Source organism: Euwallacea fornicatus, chromosome 6 (genome assembly GCF_040115645.1).
Source record: "Euwallacea fornicatus isolate EFF26 chromosome 6, ASM4011564v1, whole genome shotgun sequence".
NCBI classification, from domain to species: domain Eukaryota; kingdom Metazoa; phylum Arthropoda; class Insecta; order Coleoptera; family Curculionidae; genus Euwallacea; species Euwallacea fornicatus.
Window position 1 is genome coordinate 3,746,563 of NC_089546.1, and position 23,235 is coordinate 3,769,797.

The following is a 23,235-nucleotide window of genomic DNA, read 5'->3' on the forward strand; positions in this document are numbered from 1 at the left end:
ATATGACGTGCCCAATTTCCGCTTTTGTACCTTTGCCAGCTTTGGACCGTTTTAATGAAAGTGTTATGAAGTGCCACATCTTTCTAAGTTTTTAAAGAGTTAATTTGACCGTGCCGACTCCATGCCGGCACAATATTTGCTTAATCTCCACTGCTAATGGGTCGAACTGACACTAGCGCTTTGTCGTCACTAGTTTTTTTTGTATATATTCAATTAGGTTTTCTCCTAGCGGCCGAGTGAAGATAGGGCTACCACAATCATCATCGTCTTCAACGATATTGTCATCGGGCACGAAGACGATCCGAGACTCGTCTTGATGTGTCCTCGCCATATGCCGTGAGGTGAGTTCATCCCAATGAGATTTTTCTGATGTGCTGCATCTCTCTGAGTTTTGAAAGAAGTTGAAAGTTGGTTGGACATTCAAAGCAATGGAAGAGTCACTTCCGCATTAGATTTTCTCCAAATTAAATTCGGAATTTGAAATACGCAACGAAATGCGGCAAGAGCGTACGCGCGCATGAGCTTTCGCAGCTTTCCGACTGCCGATTCGCCAAAGGAAACTTCAGTGTGGTTTATAACGCCGCGAAGTTTACAAATGCGTTAAGTGGCATTGAACTCCCGGAGTTTTGGATTTTGTCTCGGGGGAGAAGTTTCCGGTCCGAGCGTATAGAGTGATTTGTGGCAGGTTTGGATACTCGTCTGCACTTTTCTCATCACAGTTTATTGGATTATTGTTTCTGGGCTTCTTTATTGGATAAGTTAGTTTCAGAAGAGTTCTTGGTAAGTTTTAGGAGGTTTTTATGGGAGCCCATATAGTAGGGTTAAATATGTTAGAAAGGAAATATTTTAGTTGGCAAGTTTTATGCAGTAATAGGGTTTTCTTAGCTGCTTCTTGCTGGCCTCCTTAATCATGTGCACGCATTTATCGATCAATTTAAAATCGGTAAATGTGCATACTCGCGTATGTTTTCATGGCCAATTAAGCAACCGTCTAAACTGTCGGTCAACGAAAAGTCGCTGGTCTGCGAGATTCCTTACCATTTTCTTTTTCCCTTTCTAGGCGTACACGAAAGCCAAACTGCCTTATGGTCACAGACTTGATAGGGAGAAAAACTTCTTCAAGTTACGTTGTTTTCTAAGGGTTTTCTTAATTGATCCTTAGATCGATCAATAATTGCCCTTACGCCGTCCGACAACTATGCAGCAACATTTAAATGATTTGAAAGAATTCTGGTTCCTTCTTTATGTTAATATCAGTCGTAAATATTTTCACTGAGTTCATGATTCTTTAAGTCGCCGTTATCTCCAGGGATTTCGGGTTCCCGGCTACTATGGCATTGTGGACAGTACTGTTTTAAGGTACTGCAAGTGTCTACACCTTCGGTGACAATTGAAGATTGATTGCCTGCAATGGAACACCGAAGAAAGACAATTCTTGACTCAATGCCGTTCATCCGGAAAGATTCGTCCCGTTGGAGTTACAAATAGGTGGTTACAAGTGGAACCATTTTTCTATACCGTAGAGTTGTTATTCCATAGTGTTCTGGTCGAGTTTGAAACGAAATTTAAAGTCTTGTCCCGTTGAAATTCTCGGAAATGTGCGCTCGAATAGGGCAGATTTTCCAAAACTTAGATTAGAAAAGTCAGCTTCGACTTAATTCCTTCGATTTCCTGTACATTTCACAGGTCACTTACCAGTAATTTGAGATCACGGACCCATAATTCGCATCTAATACGTTCAAGGTTCACCCCAGAAAATAGAACTTGAATTTGGTGGACTCGAAAAGCTAGTTCCAGTTGCAATGCGTTTAAATGGTAAAAATTTGGCGTATTCTAGCTATTTAATTAATTTTAAATTGAATTCGATGCTTCTTTCACGTCAAGAAGAGCATCTATACCTCCACGCATCTAGAGTATCTATACATTCCCTTATGCAATTTTCTGAACCACTCCCTTGACGAGGGCAGATCTCAGATTAGCCCTACCTATTTCAACTCGAATTTCTTCCATTCCTTGCAACTTATTCTGGACTTTCACCAACGTTTTAGGACTAATCAGTTCGCACTTCCCCATTTTATATTGCGTTCAGATTCATCTCTTCCAAAAGTGGTATGTCGATTTCCTTCGCGTTCGTAACGGCAGCTCTGTTTGAAACACGTTTTAATACCCAGAAGTGGTCCGATTAATATTAAAATTTAATTGGATGCTTCACAGAGTTTCTAGAGATCCATTTTCACATATTCGATTTTAATAGTTTTCTGTTTACCTCTTCAAAGTTGAGTTAGAAGCTGAATATTCTTCCATAAAGTAGGAACTTTAGCACTTAGTTGAACATTGGATTCATCATTTTATAATGGCCCGATTAAATTAAAAATGATTCCATATATTGCTAACCATTCTCAGAGAGAACTTTTGGTTCTATTTTATCTTCAAACACTCAGACTCTAAATGGATTTCCGAAAATTTTGTGGATTACTTTCATAAATTGCCTGTACTAACCATGTCTTCGGGGAGTTACCGTGGATTTTTCGGGTTTATAAAAAGGAAAGCTCTATTCGTGATGCGATTGATTTTAACTTTAGAATGGTTATTACTGGGGCTTCGAGCAATTGTGTTTTCGTGGCTAAATTCCTCTCAAATATTCGCTCAAACAGGAATAATCCGCAGAATTTTAGGTTGACACTTCCAAGCTCTATTCGAACACCTACAAATTTATATTTCCTTTGCTTCCCTTAAAAGTTTATTTTCCGTTTGATTAGAAATGGCACTACGTATTTAAGTATTAGTTTTAACATCTCTTATATTTTGTCGATTTCAGAGCGACTTGTCATAAATTTAACATTTGAAATATTCGTCTGTGTAAATATTTTTAGAAATTTGAGTAAAAACAATGAGTATTTTAGCCATTGAAAATTTACCATCACACATCTAAGTGACAAGTAATTATAGACGAATTTATTCATTTTATGCCCTTGATATTTCAACCCCTGCTCAAGGTAGTTTTAATGGGCACATTCCTTTTTTACTTGATGGCCAAAAAAACCAACTTATTTTTTGTTGCAACTTATACAGGAAAACTGGACGTTCGAACATGTTTCTACACAAGCTCGTCCAGAAAAATAATTACGTGCACGATTTTGAATGAACACGCTGTTGTTATTAAGATATGTTAATATACAGGGTGTTTTCGAACTATTATCGAACTTCTAGGGTTTGTCCAGTGCAACATATAGAAAATATCCGAGTGTAAGAACTCATGTCCGCAAATGACTCCCTAAGGCGCTTTGGCCTCATGACACTTTTCGACAGTTATGTGCAAAAATTTGTTTCCTCGAGTAATTTTATCTGTTTTCGAGCTGAAACTTCTTGAAAACGTCCCATTAAGCGTCCGACAGAAAATGTGACTGCAGGACGATGGCGCCGCCTGCACACTTTACCGTCCAAGCCCGTCAGTATTTAGATCGCCAGTTTGGACAACGCTGGTTAAGCCCGGGCGGTCCATTTCCGTGGCGCCCGAAATCACCCGATCTAACACCTTTAGATATCTTTCTCGGGAAACGTGTCAAGTTTCTAGCTTACAGACCGCAAGTCAAGACAGAATAAGACCCAATTATGGTATTTGAAGTAATTCGAAACGATTATCAAATTTTTAACCAAATCTGCAGAAACCACGTGCATTGTTTAAACAGACGCAATGAAGTTCGAGACGACATTTTGAACAATTTCTGTAGTCCTATTTTGTGCAAATAAATTTAAATCAAACGTAGTAAAGCTCGTTACAAACATTTTTCTACATAACTGTCTTAAAGCATCATAAGACCGAAGTGCCTTTGGGAAACAGTTCCGGACGGGTTCTTGCGTTCAGATGTTGTATATTGTTGCACTGACCAATTCCTCAAAATTTTATCCCATCGTTCTGAAATATTCCGTATAAGAAAATACAAATATCCTCTAATTTGAAAGATTGAGTGAGCGATTGAAGATTGAAAATGATCGAATATAAAGGAAATAGTGAAAGACAATATAATATTCGCTACAGAAAGTAGGTAAATTACACTCTAGGGAGGAGCAATCCATAAAATTGGGATCTAAAAGTGGAAATGCACATGTTCGCTTTCTCATTAATTTAAGGAGTTAACAAATCAAAGCAGACACAGTAAGTGGTTAATCTTATTATGATTTTACGAGTGTAATTTCAATTTCATGTTGGCTGAATGATGGAGAAGCTCGATCAGGCATTACACAGGGATTACATGGTAGGATGGCTGGCAAATTTACGGGCCATATTTGAACGAGTGGGGTCAAACCTTCAAGCTTTACCACACATAATCCGATGTTTTTAATCAAATTTGAATTTGATTTACACAGACGATTGGATAAGTCAGGGAAATCATTATTTGTTTTATACTGCTCAGGTGCATCTAATTATCGCATACTGCACTATGTTAATTTACTGCCGGTAAATCGAACGCTAGATTAATTGATACTGTAAAGTTTGTTGTTAAGCTACCTTACCGAACTGGAGCTACAGATTTATTGTTTGAAAATGTGTAGTCATTTCCACAACTATCCTTTCGTTTTTAATTTAATTACATTTTTCGCGTACCTTGGTCACGACGGACACTATTTTGAACATATGCAAATATTACAATATTCGCTTTTTTCGATGTAAATAGTCAAATATCTTCAAAATATTTAGCAATTGCATTGAAGACAAACAATGCGTTGAACAAATATTCAAGAAACATAAGTTAATGTATTCTAGGACATCATTCATTTGTTAATTAGGTCACAAAATGAAATAATGGAATATTGTAATATAATGCTCTTTAATTGGTGCTTTTAAGCATCAAAAGGTGGTATGAATTTATCGAAACATTCGGACATCCCGGAATTGAAATATCTATAATATTATGACCATAGTAACCATACATGCAGTGTTTTATGCATCCTGTAGTGTGCATAAAATATTGAATATGACGCGTTAATTATAATGGATATGTATGACCAATTAAATATATTTTTCTAAAGTAAAAATAGCTAGAGAGCATTTCGTTCCTCTTTCTAAATTTGAGAGTATAGGAGATATTTTTGCGGAGCGTAACTGATGCTCAAAATCCATATCGTCATTTCAATAGGAGTCAACTGTTTCAACTAGAAAATAACTGTTATTACCAATGAAATCACCTTTTATCCAATCCAACAATCATTATTTTTCTACTCTATATGGAGTTGGCTTCTCCTGTGTTAAACATTAGCTCTCCTGTTGTGAGACACCTCCCCGCACGACTTCTTCGCCTCTGCCCCCTACCTTTCTTACGAATATTTGTGCTTCATTGTGTCTACTGCGTTGTCAGTTTTATTTGCTGTTGAATTTGCTTCTGAGTATTTTCTTGAGTTTCACGGAATCTTCCATCATCCTCTCAAGATTATTCTTCGGCGAGGATGCCATATATTTCAGAGTTCAGCATATGTAGATATTTCTATCGATATAGTTCAATATCGAAAATTCAGTTCGGCTCGAATAAACAACTGAAATACGTCATTGTGAAAGTGATTGAATTTTCTCTCCTTGAATCTTTTCAGTTTTTCATTTTTTTTTAGTAATTTTCAAACTCTGCCACAATCACTTTTTGCAAGATATCCGAGACTCACTCTTAAGTTGACACAGGCAAGACGGGATGCCTACTGATGCCTCCCTACCCTTTACTTTCCAGTACCAAGTACGACAGTGTTTTTGATATTTCCCACTGTTGTCCTTTGTAACCTACAATCCGCTTCTTCCTTGAGAACCTGCCCATTTCCTGATGCAGCTCAGTCAAGTTTACACTGTGGCGCTAAGTGGGCTACAAGCCTGTCAAATCTTGATTTGCTCCTACGTAGTTTGCAATTCGGGAATGCGTACCGATAAGAGGTGCCATATTTTAATAATCCAGAATATCCTACAATTTCCATTCGATAATGATTTCCACATAGAAATACCGTTCGAAATCCCTGGATTTCGACCGTAGCACACATAATCTCGAATATAATTTATATATCGAATTGTATCTCATTTTCACAATATTCTATGAGCATAGATTTCGCCATAGATAATATTCCGCATTATTACTCTCAGGCCAACATAAAATAAAATACGATCGCAACTCCTTTAGAGGCATTTCTAATGAGAATATCTCGCTCCAGATAAGATTTCACTGGTTTTTGAAGTCGGAAGCCGCACAATTCATTCTCCATCCAGTATTCATAAATTTTCACAGATTAAATTCCTTAACGCCTTTTATATTTATTGCCCTTGTAAAATTGGTTTCTTTCAAAAGACAGTAGATCCAGCGATTCACAAAGTCGAAAAGATTTATTATTCTGCAATAGTCAAACGTTCTATCAAACGACATTTCCGGTTTGATTCTCCGTAAAAGTATTAATTTTATGTCTTTATTGCCCACATTCTAAAGTTAACATTCTACCTCTCGTGTTACAAAATGTTGCAGCAAAGCGTCATGCCCCTTCTGTGCACCCAATAATTCCATGTCACTTCGCAGTTTGAAGCAACTGCTCTTGTTTCAGCTCTAAAATCGTGCTCTAAAGGGAATAACTGTAGAGTTGGATATCGCCAAATCGAATTTGGCGAGCTTTTCCAATTCCTTTTAACTCTTAATGCAAAAATCTACCACGTCTAAACAATAAATCTCATGGAGTTATAGTGCGGTATCGGATTTAGTCAGCTTAAGGATCTATTTTTATGCAAACCAAAGGGCAATATAACCTGAATTGAAATTGATAATTGGCAAAGTTGAGCGTACATCAAATTTTATATTCTTCCATTAAAACTTTGTTTATTGTGGTTAGATGTTAATTTAATTGCTTGAGGTCGACATGTAAATTACACATTGTAATGACGTTTATCTATTTCGATTTGAGTATTATTAGGTTTGTATGGTATACGCACGATCCTAAATTAGTCATTTGTAAAATATGTGTTTAATTGAGAGTCTCAGAGATTGGTATTTGCAATCTAGTTGCAATAAATTGTTTATCGTACAAATTGCGAACAAATATTTGTCACATAAAATATACTCAGTTAAACGTCTGAAAGCCAGATGTGTGAACACAGGTCTCTGCGGGTTAAATCGGCATTGCGCTTTGATCTGACCAGATCAAAGTTCTAGAGCCGAATATTACCCTCTTTCATGTTCGCCATATAAACGGCTTCTGACAAAGTAAAATCAGGCAAATTAGCACATTATGCATAAAATTTACATATTATCCAACTTGTCCGCCACTAATCTCTATATCTATATGTATTCTTTAGCAAACTAGCGCTATTAAACTGCGATATTTCTCTAAACATTGTAAATCAGTGGTACAATCTTCCGTGATCTCCACTCGAGTGTTAAACTGATATCGATTGAAAATTATGCTCCTGCGAAGAACCAAATGAGTTTCGAAAGCATCCAGCAAATTCTCATGGATAGTCGGAAGGACAGGAAGCTCCAAAATAATTTTCCTAGTTCTTTTCCCCATAAAAAACGGCAATATGTTGAATTTATCTTCATCTGGAATCTTTTCCGCCGCTGGGACCAGGCAGCTGTATTTCCAAAGTTAAATTGTTCTGGAGGGGCCACGATAGCAATCGTGTACGGAAATGAAGTATTCCCCGTAGTATTTCTAGACATCACCTTTGAACCTGATGCTTCGTTGAGGTTTTCCCGCATTTTTGCCCTTTTGCCGCTGCCACCATATATCGTTATGAACTAGAAATGTCGAGATTAAGGCTTAAGGAGGCAAGATTACACTCAGTGCATTTGATTCAACTCACTGCAATTATCTTAATCGCTTAATACACTCGCAAGCATAAACTTAGGGTCACCTCGTAATTTGCATTTAATTTAATAGCTTATAAATTATTCAAATTTTTTCCACGTATAACATAATTAATAACTTTTTGCGGTGATTTTGTCGTGATTGCTTGATGAGAGAAAAAAGAAATTCTTATTCTTGCTCCAAAATGTATTGAAAATAAAGAAATTGAAAAACATGCATTTATCCTTTGGTTGAAAGATTCTTCGGACTTAAGTACCGAGTGTTTCGTCCTCCAGCAGCGATAATATTTTGAAGAGGATGACGCATGTTTTGGATCAGATCCTGCGGAAGATTGGCCTGCACCAGCATGTCACAAAGTTCTCTGGCATTTCCAGAAACCGGCCGATCTGTTCGTAAACGCCTCTTTATTTCATTTTAAATATGCTCTATCGGATTCAAATCCGGACTTCAAACAGACTAGACAAATCGCGCGATTTGAACCTCGCAAAGAAAAGTACGAAGCATGCGCGCAGTATGGGGCCCTTCATTATCGTGCGTAAAGGTTGACTCCTCTTGAAGAATATCGATGAACGGTACAACATGATCTTCTAAAACCTCTGATACTTGCACGCATTCAGAGCCCCATCTTGAATGGAGACTAATTCCGTACGAGCGTAAAAAAAATTCCTCCCCATACCATAAGTGAGCCTCCACTAAATGGAAGACGTTCAGCAATACACGCTTGGGCCTATCTCTCGACTGGTCATTGCCACAATCTCACACATCTGTCCGGAAGTCAGAATTGAAATTCATCAGAAAACAATACGAAACTTCAATTCTCTTGTGTCCGAGCCAAGTGTTCTCGGGCAAAATTCAACTTCGGAATCCGGTGTTGACGAGAAAGCAGAGCCCCTTTTGCTCTAGTTCGAGAGGATAATCCAGCAGCGTGAAGTCGCCTTTTAACGGTCCACTCGCTTACGTTTACATTTCCCACTTCTTGCAGATGAGTTCAAAGGAAAAGTGCCATAGTCGATCAGTGTCTCAGAGCAACAAAAACGAGAAAGCGGTCATCTCTGCCCATTGTAATCCTTTCTCGTCCTGATCGGGGTCTTCGAATGAGCAGCTCAGTGTTTTCATGCCGCTGAAGGCCCGTAGATAGACTTACTTCACAGTTCTTTGCAGCTTATCGCTGTCTGCGACCATCTTCCATAGCCGTCGCAATTCGTACCGTAATGATAGAAATTGTGGGTATTTTAATGAAAGGGCAAAATGATAATGGAGGCAGTCGTAGAATTTGTAAAATACAGATGAAGGTACAGAAGAAAAAAATGCTGTTAACGCATTTCAGGAAGTTTAGCAGGAGGTCGCTTTTTCATTGAACGCTCATCGAAATAAATAATGATTGTTTGATATTGTTTCAGATTTGGAAAGGAAGTCATCCTAAGCTGAAAAGTGCCCCTCTAAATTTGTTTGTACAAGCTTTAAGGAATTTTACAAATTGCCCTAATTTTATGCTCGAAAGTGTATTACCCCCCTGGCATCTCAAACCAATCACTCCACGATCATTGATTGAAAATTTGTCTTGAAACAGATGTTCTCTTATTAAATGAGGATTTTCTATATTGTACGAACGGCTTTTCCTTCAATCACATATACCTCTCCTTGCAAATGTCTCGTCGGTGAACTAAATTTTATTCAAAAACACAAAGGCTCATGATGACGCTTTTGAAGCGGGAAATTGTAAAATTCAATTTTGGGTTGAAAATCCCTTAGCAACAAATTATTGGCTGGCGTAAAATGGTATAGAAATAGCTTCTCTTTCCTTAGATGTCTCGAAATTGATGATGTGCTTAATCCCGCGCTTCAAGGGTACGTCTGGTGTTAATATCTGGATAATCCAATATTCGGATAAAACTTTCCTTCTCTTAGGCTACAGTGAGAATTTTTACACTTCCATTATTCATTTTGGATGGAATGAAACAGTGTCATCCAACTTGTTGAAAAATCGTTTGAAAACTTCACGCTCTGGTTGTCTATTATTAAAATCAAGTTTCAGGTATCTTCGAGCAGCAGATATTATAAATGAATTTATCACACCCAAGCATCACCATATAGGTAATTTTAAACCGATAAATTAAAGAGCGTGAGTGTTTTTTCCAACTCACGCTATTAAAAACATTGTTGTGATATGCCATGTATGGTTATCGTCCTAAAAGTGGCTAATTTTTTACTTCTTTCATGTTTAATTATTGTTTTTTTTCGTACGTTCAAGTCCACTAAGTTTAATATCGTGAACTTTGTGCATGGTGTAGCCTTACTTTACTCCTAGTAAATTATAGTCCTCATTGGAGCTTTGTTAAATGCTACGAATGTCAGTGAAAACGCCGGCATTTACTGCAATGAAACAATAAGTTTTTGCTTAATAAAATTTAAAAATGACTTCTCATAATGATTCTGAGAGGAAACCCACTGAACATTCCCACAGTTTTTTAGGAGCAAGGCGAGTACAGATCAGTTTTTACCAAAAAAGTTCTCGAAGAAAGTCTTTCCATACAGAATTAGTGAAAACTAATTAAACTCAAATAAATGTAATATTATTGTCTTGAAGCTGTTCAAGCGGTTTGAAGTCGTTTTAAGCTTTCTACGTTCAAGGTGCATCTTTTTTCTGGAGCAAGCATTTTCTCATATAAATAGAACTAGTCAAATCGAATTAATAACACCTAAAGAACATGTGGTTTTATATCATTTTTATTTATATTTATCTGGAACATTCCGTATTTATTATGACTGAGTTAATTCGTAAACAAATGTCAGGACGCAGTGAAATGCATGTTTTGATATATTATTGATTGGCTCGCAACGTAAAAATATATTTTCTTCTTGTTTCAGCAATTTTCCTGAAAAATGCCTCTCCTCCCCCTGCCAGAATTCGCTCATAGATAGTGGCGCGTAGTGAATAATGTGAATTAAACCCGGTGAATAACGTGGCGCGATATCGCTAGTTACAACTAAAATGAACTTCATGGATGATTACCTGTGGCCCTCTAGAAAATATTCGTGAAGATGGCGGACGCTTGAGAATGCTTTGTGCTCGAATGATAATGGCATTAAATTGTCGGGACGCTCTGACGTGTGTTGTGATCCTCATTTATCTTTCTGAAGCTGTAAATGGATCTTTTATATCAGGTAAGTTAAAAGCACTCCTTTGTGCATATACACGGAGAAATTATACAGCGTTTGTAAAAAGTATCATAACGCGTTTTGAACTTTCATAAACTTGGTATTTAAAAAAATGTTTAAACACGTATAATTTTATTTCAAAAAAAGCATTTAATGCATTATTTTCCATTTTTTTTTCGAAACTTTCCCTATTCAAGTACCCCTACTAATTTTTCATTTTCAAGTAGAAAAGTACCTATTGTAGTACATCAAATGAAAGATAACTCAATAAGGAATACAACGGTAGTCTCAAAATTAAAATTGGATCTAGTTTTTTTTGAAAAAAAAAATAGAAAAGAGCCGATATATAATCCATTCTTATTTTCACTTTGAAAGAGGGTGGAAAAGTAAAAAAAGACCTAAAAATTTCAAATCGTCTTAAATGTGAACAATTTTTTAGATATACATTTTTTTGGTTTGCACAGGATTCATTAGTAATTGAATTTAGTTGTTAGACTAAATCTATTACAGCTAGAATAGAAGAAAATAGATCGTTACTCTGAGGAGTAAAGAATTGATATTTTAGCCTTTTTGAGGTATGAAGATCGCAAAAGAATTTACAGAAATTTGTGTTTCATATTTAATAACAAATATCCAAATAAACTCATTGATAGAAGTGTAGTCAGTTGGATTGTCAAAAAACTCAATGCTCAGCTGCTCCAAAATATGGAAGACGTTGAACAACCATTGGTGACGATAAAATTCTAAACATTCTTTTATCTATTTGATGAGAACCTCACAATCTATCAGTAAACTTGCTGATGAATTTGACGTATATGCAAAATTAGTAAGCAATTTTTGAAAACGTGGAAACTTTCATCCATACAAAATTTCCCTTAGCCAAGAGTTGATGTCTGAATATTTAGATCGCAGGATGGTATTTTTTAAATTGATGCAAGAGAAAGATATTCATGATAATGAGTTCTTATCTGGAAAATTATTGTTGAATGAAGCAAAATTTGCTTAAATGAATCTATTAATTGACATAATTGTCGCTACTGCTCTACAGGTACTCCTCATGCTGACTCTGCACACACAACATTCTCAAAGACTCAATGTATGGATGGGTATAGTCGTAGTAGACCCAATTTTAGTTCTGAGCATACCGTTGTATCCATTATTGACTTACCTCTCATTTGATATACTACAATAGGTACCTTTCTTTTCGAAAATACAAAGTTAGATGGGGTAGCTGTTTAGAGGTGAATATTTAGAACATCAAAAATAATGATTGAATGCCTTTTTTTAATTAAATTATATGTGTTTAAGCATTTTTAGAAAATATCAGGCTTATGGCAGTTACAAACATCTTGCAGTGCTTTATACAAGAGCTGTATAGCGTTGTTTGATCTCGTTTATCACCAACTAGAAATAAAATGTTGTTCAGACTAAATATGCAAAAGGTGCTATTGTGAATTGATCAATCTTTGATACTAAGAGTGAAGAAACAGCTTTAATCAAAAAATCAATATTAAATTGTTACTAATATAAGGCTTAGAACCCATTTCGATATTTTGTCCGATAGATTTTCAGATATTGCGCGATTAGGGGCTTCTTAAAATACTAAATACTTTAAAAGTAGAAAATAAGTCTTTTTTATATGTCTTCTTGTCTTTCGATATATATGATTTCCACTGAAGATGGCATGTAACGGAATGAAAATTAAAATGTAGTAGATTTCACATTGAAACCTACTTTAAAATCAACAACAGCATTAAACGCTCATTGAAGAAAAAAATTCCTTCCTGTCGGAAGATCTTTCCTCAACACCCTCTCCTCGCCAGTACTCTCCCATTTGACTTTCCGTTTTCAGCGGCTAAAAATCTGTTTGAAAAGGTTTTTTTCTCAATTAGTTAAAATTATATTAGTTTTTATGTCAAGACAAGCTCAAAATAGGTCCAATTTATATCATACTTGAAAGACGTAAACAAGATTGCCACCATAAAGGGTTTTAAATAATCTTCAAGTTTTATTTACTGCCAAAAAAAGCGACTTAGGAGTTTTCCAGTCCTTAAGATGAGGTTAGTGTTGAAATATCGGTGGGTTCTAAGGATGCAAATTTTCTGCAGTTTTGCCAGCGATTTCACATCAAAAATTATCCAAAACCATATAAATTAAGAAAGCAGTATTTTTTAACGACTTTATGTCGTGTCTGGTATCACACACCAAGACTTGCACACCAATAAGGTTATAACGTAATTATCCACTATCTTAAAAAAACAATTCACCGTTAAGCACGAACACATAGAGGTGGAATTTATCTCCTTTCAATCTGTAGCGGCGTTATTAATGGAGCTGGTAAAATTTGAGTAATTTTTGAGAGAATTTTGATATGAAGTAAATCTCATGATAAATCGATGCGCGTTTAAACTATGGCCGCCTAAAGTTGGATCTAGCCGGGCAAAAGTGATTTGTTCCTTCAATTTCTACGTATCTAAGAAAATAAATTCGCCTGGCTGAAAATGGAATTTTATAGCGGATGGAATCGCCTCCATTCGGAAATGTTTCGTGCAATGTTTGAAATTGCATTTCGTTATTTTAAACGTCTGGAGAAGTGGGGAATTCACATCATGGACTATATCGCTGACTTAAGTCAGAAATTCTCTGGATTGCTGCAGCGAGTCTGCCAGGATTCAAGAGCTCAGCGAGCTAACGCGTCATTACTATTTATTTAAATATAATTTGCTCGCCAATAATTATTTATATGCGGGGTCACCCATTTAAAATAATCCACTGGAATTTTTTTTCTTTAGAGAACCCGGAGACACGTCAATTTTATTTCAAGGGGGGCATTTTTAGATCATAAATTTGTAGGCGTAGAATCATCCCCCTAAACGGGGTGGCAACCCCTTCAAGAATCTGAAATGGCAGCGGGGGACGAGTGACACATCATATCAATAGGTATTTCAATCCTTTTTGAGTATGTTGACATTTTTTTGTTCCGCTTTCAGATATTGTTAAAAAAACGTTTTGAACCATCGGTGAAATAAATCGAAAAAGAATTACCTTAACTTAATAATGATGAGCTCGCAAATACTGTAAAAAATTATGTTTATCATCGAATTCTGAAGATAAGGTGATGGGTTTTGTTGACATTGAACTGATAGTTTTGTTCCGATTTCACACTGAGCAGAATTGCACCGTGAAATTTGTCGATTTATTCGTCGATTCGAAGCATCATGGTTAACACCATTGCAGAGTGGATTGAAACTATCACTATCTATTTCAAAAACAATAAAATAGCCCGAGACACTGGAAGAATTTTTAATGAAAAGCTTCCCGGTAAGAATCTGAGCTATCTCTACGTGACGAATTTAATATCTAAACTCAAGGAGACTGGATCCGTTGCTAACAAGAAACATGTTCCTGGATGCTGGATTGGTAGAAGAGGTTTCATTGGAGGGCTTCCGAGATCGCCTGATATAACACCATTGGACTTTTTCTTATAGGCTCATTGGAAAACTGTTGTTTATAAAACGAAATCTACACCTTTAGATCATTTTCACCATCGAATAGTGATAGCATGTGGCGAAACAAGTCCCAACATGGTACAAAATGTTCGTGAAGAGGTTGAACAAAGATTTTATTATTTATTTTATGGAAGTGAATGGGTTGCAATTTGATCACTTAATTAAATAAAATATTATTTAGAAATTTATTTTTTTCGATTTATTTCCCCGATATTTCAAAATGGTTTTTTACATCATTTAAAAGCAGAGCAAAAAAAGCTACTTATAAAGAGAATTGAAATACCTTTAATTTGATGAGCCGCTTGACCCTCGGTGCCACTTCAGATTCTTGAAGGGGTTGCCACCTCGTTTAGGGGATGGCTCTACACCTCGAATTTATGATCTAAAATGGCCTCCTTAAGAGTAAAATTGACGTGTCTCAGCGTTTTCCAAAGAAAACAAATTCTGTTTAAGATATTTTAGGTGGACTCTTTTAAATGGGTCACCCTGTATAAATCTATAGTAGTAGTACTGTTTGGTTCGAAATGATCTAAATATGTTTTTACAACGAACATCGCATCAATTAAGAATAAGTAAACCGCATATTCAAAAACTATTGAAATAACTGATGTGACAATAGATTATGTAAATCTGTGGGACATTGATGCCAATTAGTGGGTTCTGCTTCCGCGGCTGGTTCCTGGTGTTGTAAAGCATTCTACTTTCGGTTTTTGTCAGACCGATAGGAACTGTAGTTAACTGGCTTGAGAAGTAACCTTTAATCGATTTATTTACAGCCGAAGTCTTAAACTAATTTAGTTATGTAATCGGTGCAATTATGATCACCGTTTTGTGAATACCTCACTTCTGGGGGTTGCAGCACCAAATTTTTGTTTTCGCAAGTTTCGGTGAATTTGAATGTATGCAAGTTTTTGAGTGGGTTATCGTGTGAACTGATGTGTTTGGTTGATCTCGGTGAACCGTTCTTCCCTCCTTTTTCTTTCCAAAAAAATCGGGCGTAACGCAAAGATAACCCAAGTTTTTTGGCTTAATGGTCCTTTTAGACCCTTGGTTGCTGACATCTGGTCATTTATTTTAATTGGTTGCAACCACCAGATGTTGGCTCTCACTTATAACCCATTGGAGTCGAGTACTTGGGAAGATTCTGCGTTCCTTAAGTGTTGGCAATAAATCGTACAGCCCGGGTCCTTGAATGAAGTCGAGAACTCTACCCGATTTGATGATACGCCTTTCAGCCATTGTTGTTGAAGAAATTAGGAATTTTCCCAAATGTCTGAATTGAGTTCAGACAACTCAAAATCATCCCTTCGAACCCGTTGTTAATAAGAGTTTAAAGCCAGGAGATCAAGCAAAATGTTTGATTTTCTGCATGTGAATAGGCGTTTAAAACATGGATAACCAATATTGAAGACATTGTATTTTCTGACAAAACTAGGTTTTCCACCAATGGTATTGTTTCATTTTAGCATGTAAGGTATTAAAGCCATCACCATTTCTGTGTCCAAATCACTCGTATTCCACAATATTCGATTGAAGTAAACGTATGGTATGTAATTTCATACCATGGTATAATTAGATGATTTTTTTTTTAATTCCGTTAATCAGCACACGCACCTAAATATGTTAGAATGTTTTCTAAATGATAGGTCGAATGATCTGCCGATCATTGTGCAATGTGTTACTTGCAAGAAGGTGGTTGTCTTGCCCATTATGCGCAAACAGTTTTGAAATTGTTGAATTAGCAATTTGGAAAAATTTGGATAAGTCGAAATGATGTTGTTTTACGGTTAACGAGGTGCCCGGATTTGACTATAACAGATTTCGAGGCCTTTGGGGCCGTTCAAAACAAATAGATTGTGCGAACGATCTTTCTTCGAATGCAGAACATTTGGAAGGAGAAGATCAGAGATGCTGTGGCGTGTTTAACGCTCGAACGAATCTGCAGAAAGTATGATCAACTGCGTCAAAGACTCGCGCTGTGTGTTTACGAAAGCGGTGAAGAGATCGAGTCCAATTTCCATTCCTAGTTTTTTCTCTTTTGTTTAATTATTGAAATAAAAATTTAACAACCAAAAGTCTTTATTTCGGTTGCTATGAAAACAAAAATTAACTTTTGAGTCTTAAAAAAGTGTTGAACTAAATGCACATATTTTTCGATACTTTTTTGCAACGGGAAGGAAAATAGAAACGGTGAGAACTGAGTCAATCGTGTTAGAACAAGCAAAAAGTTTCATGGAGAATACGGTTTTCTCGCAAAATGGAAAATATGAAACTTTTTCTTTTTCCAACCCAGTACGGGAATATACTGCATATCAAATTTTAAAACCCACTTATCTATTGCAGAAGAATTATAGCAGTTACCATGGTGAAGTGACAATAAAAATGATAGAATGACTACTTTATTTTATCCACTATTTTGTCACTTTTTTGTTACTAATAAATAAGTTTATTTATATATTTTTTTAAATTTTTACTAGTTCACTTTTAGTAAAATGAACTAGTCACCATACTCCATCAAAAAGACAGTCGTCTACTGCTTCCTCTTCTTCAACTTAACTTGAGTTCCTACAAATTTACTAAAAATCATCGTTATTTCTTTGTCTACTCTAAACCTTTCTGGTGGTGCGTCATTAATTACATATTTATTTTTACTTATAATTATATAATTATTTATAAACTCATTTGCCTACATGTGAGTTCCAGGCTTAAAAAAAGTGTCCACATTTTTTGTAACTAGAATGTTTTTCGTGTTTGTACCTATCTCGAGGATATTAATTAAAGAATGAAGAACTGTACTATAGTGAGTAGCCTGAACGGCCTTAGGCCAAGATGTGCCGCCGAAGCTACTTGCTCTTTAAGACTTTGCATAGAGTTTACAAAGTTTATAAAAACATGTGTTCATAATATGAAGCTTTTTTCTAAAAGTTCGAAAAATCAGCATGAATAACTATGTTTATGGAGCATGCATTGGACTGTAAAAGCCTAGTTAGCTACTCTAGGCTTCAAATTATTTATCAAAGTGGCATTTTCTTTCGTGAGAAATTCTAATTAATCGCAGGTATTAGAGGAAAATAGGCGTCATATACTAAAGAGTTATGAAATATTTGTAAATTAAGCCCAATTAAGTATTTACCACTTAAAACTAACAAAAAAACATGTGAATCATGGCTCTAGGAAATATAATTAGTATTTTTCTAATGGATATCTCTATGTTTTTTTAAATAATTTGATACTTTTTATTAATATGACGAATTCTCAATATTCCGGGCCGTATTTTATCGACCAGAATTTCAAAAGATCAAAGCGCTTACGAACAAAAAATATCTAAAAGTGGAATAAACTAGACAGCAAAGTTTATATTAGTGTTTAAATTAATTACTAACTGCTAAACCATGAAAACCATCGAGACCGGTGTGATAAGTGATAATATACGACGAGATGTATACGACATAGTCGGACTATGTTGTACACATCTCGGGTGCTACCCTTTAAATTTTATATCAAGGCAAGGGTCTGCTGTGGCCACTAAGGGTATAGCTTATAGACCAGGGTGAAACATTTTCTGAGGTTTAAATGGGAAAGTTACGGAATACACGGGATCCCACGTAGATAATATATTATGACCTCTCTGGACAAAAACATTCTAACTAAACAACGTGAGCTAATTAAACTCACAAGGACTTTTAGATAGCGCTGGAAACGAGGCTGCATGTCTGAGGCAAGTTGAAATTTGAGTTATTTTTATTAATTCGACAAATTGTAAAAAAGAAATGCTTGAAAATATCTGAGATATGTATTCTGAGCATCGTTCAGGGTGTTTAGGTGCCGGTTACTTTCTTCGGCTATACTGAGTTTTTCATCTTCGTTATTTCATTCGCTATCCACGAAGAGACAATGGAGTCCGGAAGCCGCAGAGGTAGGAAATATCCAAGCTCGAAGTTGGGTCCCTTAAAGGGTTTGAAGCTTTGCTGAACTTATCTTAGTCGCATCCAATGGATGTACTGGGTATAAGAGATTGGTGTATTTTCCCGAGGTTTCGCCCTACCTTACGTGCGCCGCAATAAAAAGAAGGGATGAGCTTCGATCAATCACTGACCGTTCAGGTTGGTATTTCCACCTCGTATTTCAATAAGATCGGTCCACAGATTCGACGATTTAGTAAATTTGATGAATTGAAATGATACGAAAGTTCGACTCTGTTCATCGAGCCAAGTAAAAAATTTTTTAAGTGTGTGTTTTCTTTATCACAAATCATTTTTGTATCACTATGTTTAATGACTCTTTAGTAAATGAGAATATTTCACTTTAAATGAAAATGAAAACGAAATTCTTATTCCAGATGTTGAAAGGCGAAGCAGGAAAATTTAAGTATTTGAAAGCCTCAATACTAAATCATATGAAAAAGAAAAAGGTGGAGATCCGTCAAATGTTTAAAAAATACTGTAGCTACATTGAGAACCTTTGACTTGGGTTTCAATTCGCGAAAAACCCAATATTTCATCCGTCTGAAGTTGAAATATGTTCTTTCGAAGCGGGGATAGGCAAAAGAAGGAAAAGTAATATTTTAATAAATGATAAGGCGGCTCTCTTACCGTTCTAGTTTAGCATTTTATGCGAAAGAAACATCTTTATTCGACCCCTTATTTCCGTCTAAGCGTCTTATGTATTCTAGGTCAAAGATCTTAAAACGATCCACACGTACATTTTTAACATCCGAAAGAAATTTTTTCAGGGTTCTGAGCTCTTGTGCTCTAATTTAGAAATCTCAACGGCTGCACCGCACGAAATTCATTTTTAACCTAGACCCTACAAAAAAGCATCACCCTTTTATTGGAAAATTCATCGCCGAGGCCCTAGAAATTTATGACAAAAATCAAAACCACTTACCACCCAAAGGACATAAAAATAAACTGATAAGATTTGAAGAGTTGTTCCGCGATATATTCGAGGATTCCCACCACTTTTGGAGATTTCAGAATAACGTATAACATCAACTTTGATGGGATGTCGTCCTGCATTTATATAGATGTTTTATACAGCCACCGGATTGGCAATAAACGCCAGATAAACCGTCATAAATCGTAATATCGTCTTTTGAAAAAAAAAGCAGATTTAGAACGAGTTTATTGACACATTTTGAGTCCGTATTATCGAGAGGGGATAATAAAAATACAGGGATTTTCAATAAATAATTTCAAAAGGGGCCACGGGGTAATTATTATTCTATTGGATGTATACAAAACAATTGCATTGTTAAAGTACTCGAAGTAATTTTGTCATTTAAATAGCAATTTAGTCCGATAATAGGCTACATCAAAGCCTGCAGCTCCTATAAAAGGTTCTAATTAACTGGCGGTTCTATCGGTTATAAAGCCGATAGAGAGGAAAAACTATAAGTGCGTCGATATAATAGCAGCCTGTCCTGCATGTTGATCCGTGATGGGAAAAATTGATAAAGAGACTGATAGAGGATAATTGACTGTTCTACAGCTCTGACATAAATAAAAAAAAAGCTTCGTGGGATGGCAAATTGAAAATTCAGTTTTAGGTTTTTTTTTAGGGAGCATTTTGAGTTGATTTATATTTTTTTTCCGTCCGCAAGATTTTTTTTCTGTAACAAAGAGAATGCAAAAACTGGAGTTTTAACATTATATTAACCTTATTTGCGTTTCTACTATATATAAAAACATTAATATATTTTTGTATTAATGGATATTTCCATTACTATTAATTTTAAGTTAATGTTTAAATGGACAAAAGTTCCTCTTCTTTTAATTTTATGAAGGTAGTGACACAACTTCAAGGGTCCTCCCCCCTTAGGGGGGGGGGGGATGGAAGTGGAAAACTCCAGTTTTTACACAATTAAGCCAACCGGTAGAAAACGGGCATGGATATTAGTGGTGCCATTGGCAGAGCAGTATTCTGACCAAACGACTTACACAGAATGGCTCTTGCGCTTGCGTCTAGCCAGAATGTCCGTATCATAAATCACTTCGATTAGTTCGACTTTCGAGAATATCACACCTCTTCAAGTAAACCATACGGCGTGTTTAAACACAGCAATAGCTAATTCCCAAGCAACATTTACCCACTTTTATTGGTGGACTTATCGATCGATGGACATTCAGGGCGATTGTGAAAGTCGACTAGAAACTGCATGTGAGTTCCTAAATTTTATTCATGGTTCTTGCCCTTTCTCTGTCATGTAATTCGGAACGCAAGATTGACAGATATCGCAGTCTACCTTGGAACTATTTGAATATTTCAGAAAAGTTTCTACCCGTCGAAGAGAAGCTTCTCACCCCTCAATCCCTTGTTCGTCTTCCAACTGTTCTCTCTTCACTTCAGTTCCAACTGCCCGTAAAATATTACTACCGTCGCTATATTCTTTTCATTTGATTTTTGAACTCACTGTTCCCGTAGGAACACTTTAGCTTTTTAAATATTAGGTGTTAACCGACTGTAAACTGTGCTAAGAGACGAGACCTATAAAGCAGCTCGCATTGGATGACTCTATAAAAGTCGAGGAGATCTTAACCTCGTAGCATTGACTCCATTAGATTATAATATATTATTTAAGAAAAAATTGCACTTATCGTATCTATATCACGATGGATAAATCAAAATGTTTTCCATCGTGTGAGGGAAAACTTATGTTGTTGGTGAACGGCGGTTAATTTAAGTTGTGGCAAGTGACCCTCTTCCAAATGTTATCTTGGTCAACCCGTAGTTTTTGCCAAGTTGTGGCATAGTAGCTCAAAGGATTACCGGTCAACTTCATTTCGTTTCTTGCCAATATGAGTTGTAATTATATTTGACAATTCAAAGTTTGTAGAGGGAAAAGTTCCTGTCATTTTGATAAAGAGTGTCTAAAAATAGCTGAAATATATTTTTATGCAGGAGAGAACTTTCATATCACTAGCTACAAAGCACATAGTTTCTGTTCAGTTTTTCTACCTGAAAGTAACATTATGTCGTTTAAGACCGGAAAGTTAATCACTTTTCGATCTATCATTTTGTTTCCTTGTTCCGTCTCTTTCCGAAATAATACAGGAAGCTTGGAAAACTGTACTTTTCTTCGGAAACGCGTTACTTCTGTAGTTTTGTAAAATCAAAAAGTATAATAAAAATTGATAAATTATCAACTAAAGTGGGACGAAAATCCGATAAGCATATATGTTCAAGCCTCCAAGGCGAGCCGTAAACCAGGCTACAGGGCTTGTGCTATAAAATAAGACTTTCTCGTCTTGCAGATAACTTTGTAACTGTAAATATTTCACTCTTTGAAATCTCCCCTATAGTAAGGCTATTCGTATTCTAGTCCATTTTCCTTGTCATCGCAAAAATGTTTCACCTCTTTATTTGCTTACTTCGATGCCAGGATTATTAATTTAATTCCTCAATTTCGAAGATTACGTAATAGTTCTGTCGGTGACATATATCAACCCTTGGAGAGCTTCCCTTAATACATTTCGAGCCAGACTTCGATTAACCCCCTGTAACCTTCTTAGCACAGCGTTATTCATGTTTTCATACACCGTAAATCTCCTATAGTCTCACTTGTTAACTGTAGAAATATGCAAAATTTAAAGCAAAAACACTAAACTTTGCCCAATCAGTATTAGTATCCAGGGTGGTACCGGTTGGAACGCATTTTCTTCTTCGTCGCGTGCTTTTCTTTCCATCGGCATTTAGTTGATTTCACATAACGAACTTTGAATATCACAGAGAAAATCCAATAAAAAGAGAATCTGGGATTTACGCACTTACACAACTTGAGTTAAAAAAAATAGCTTTATTCGACAAGTTATTGACTGTAATGATTATAACTGAATCTGATGTGATGCGATCTGAAACCTAATGCTAATCTGAAATGGTACTTAAAGTTGTTCCGATTCAGAATTGCCCCGTATATGTAGTGTGTCAGAGAGAGAGTATCATGCACCCTCATTTCTTGAAGTGGAAGTAGTAGTCACTACTCCTTGAAACATTTTCAAATATCTATTGCTCTACCGCCCTAAGGCAGTGTTTCCCTTTGCCATAAATGCAACCTGCGTTCAAAAATAAACTATCACCAAAATAATTATCTTAGTTTGAACTTGGTTCGTAATAGGACTGTTTTCCACAAGCTGGGACACGTAGAAAAATGAGAAATAATAACTGTATGATTTCATTGCCAAAATTTATTTAATTCAAAAATGTAATAAAACATGTTATACACTGACAAATAGTCGGTATGACTTCCTCCGCACGCCTATAACAAATTAACACGTCCGTTCACTGATAAAATAAAGAGATTGATGGTCTCTTATGGAATATTTTTCCCTTGCTCTCCCACTAATTCATCTGCAATCTAAGATCGGTTGATGAGATTGTGAATGGCTCTAGCAATTAAATCCCACATGTTTTCAATAGGACTCATATCAGATGAATTGGCTGGCCAATTCAATCTGCGGCATCAAGTCTCTGCCGAATCCTTGCGCTATGCGGTCGGGCATTGCCATCCGTAAACGCAAAATTTTTACCATGTTCGTTACGTATCGGATAGATAATGGACGTAATAATTGATTTGATGTGAATTTGATTGGACATATTCTGTGGTATGCGAAGTGCAGTCTGTGTCGTGCAGCTGTTAAACATTATTCCCCCCGAAACATTGCGATAATCCCTTGATAGGGTGCAATTTCATGGGGAAAATTAAGTCGCTCTTGACGACGTGGTCCTCTCCAGACTCTTCGTCGAT

General features: G+C 36.1%; 1 protein-coding gene across 2 annotated transcripts in view; it reads left to right on the forward strand.

Annotated features, from left to right (window-relative positions):
- The first annotated feature begins 589 nt into the window (after nucleotides 1-589).
- Nucleotides 590-23,235, forward strand: part of LOC136339797 (neuronal growth regulator 1-like) — a 73,726-nt gene continuing 51,080 nt past the window's right edge. The window contains exons 1-2 of one of the 2 annotated variants that reach the window (XM_066283291.1): nucleotides 590-780; nucleotides 10,693-10,989. In XM_066283291.1, the coding sequence (XP_066139388.1) occupies nucleotides 10,830-10,989 (160 nt within the window). In that variant the 5' untranslated portion in view covers nucleotides 590-780; nucleotides 10,693-10,829. Of the gene's footprint in view, nucleotides 781-10,692; nucleotides 10,990-20,553; nucleotides 20,652-23,235 lie in introns of those variants that run through there. The other variant, XM_066283292.1, reaches the window with a different exon arrangement.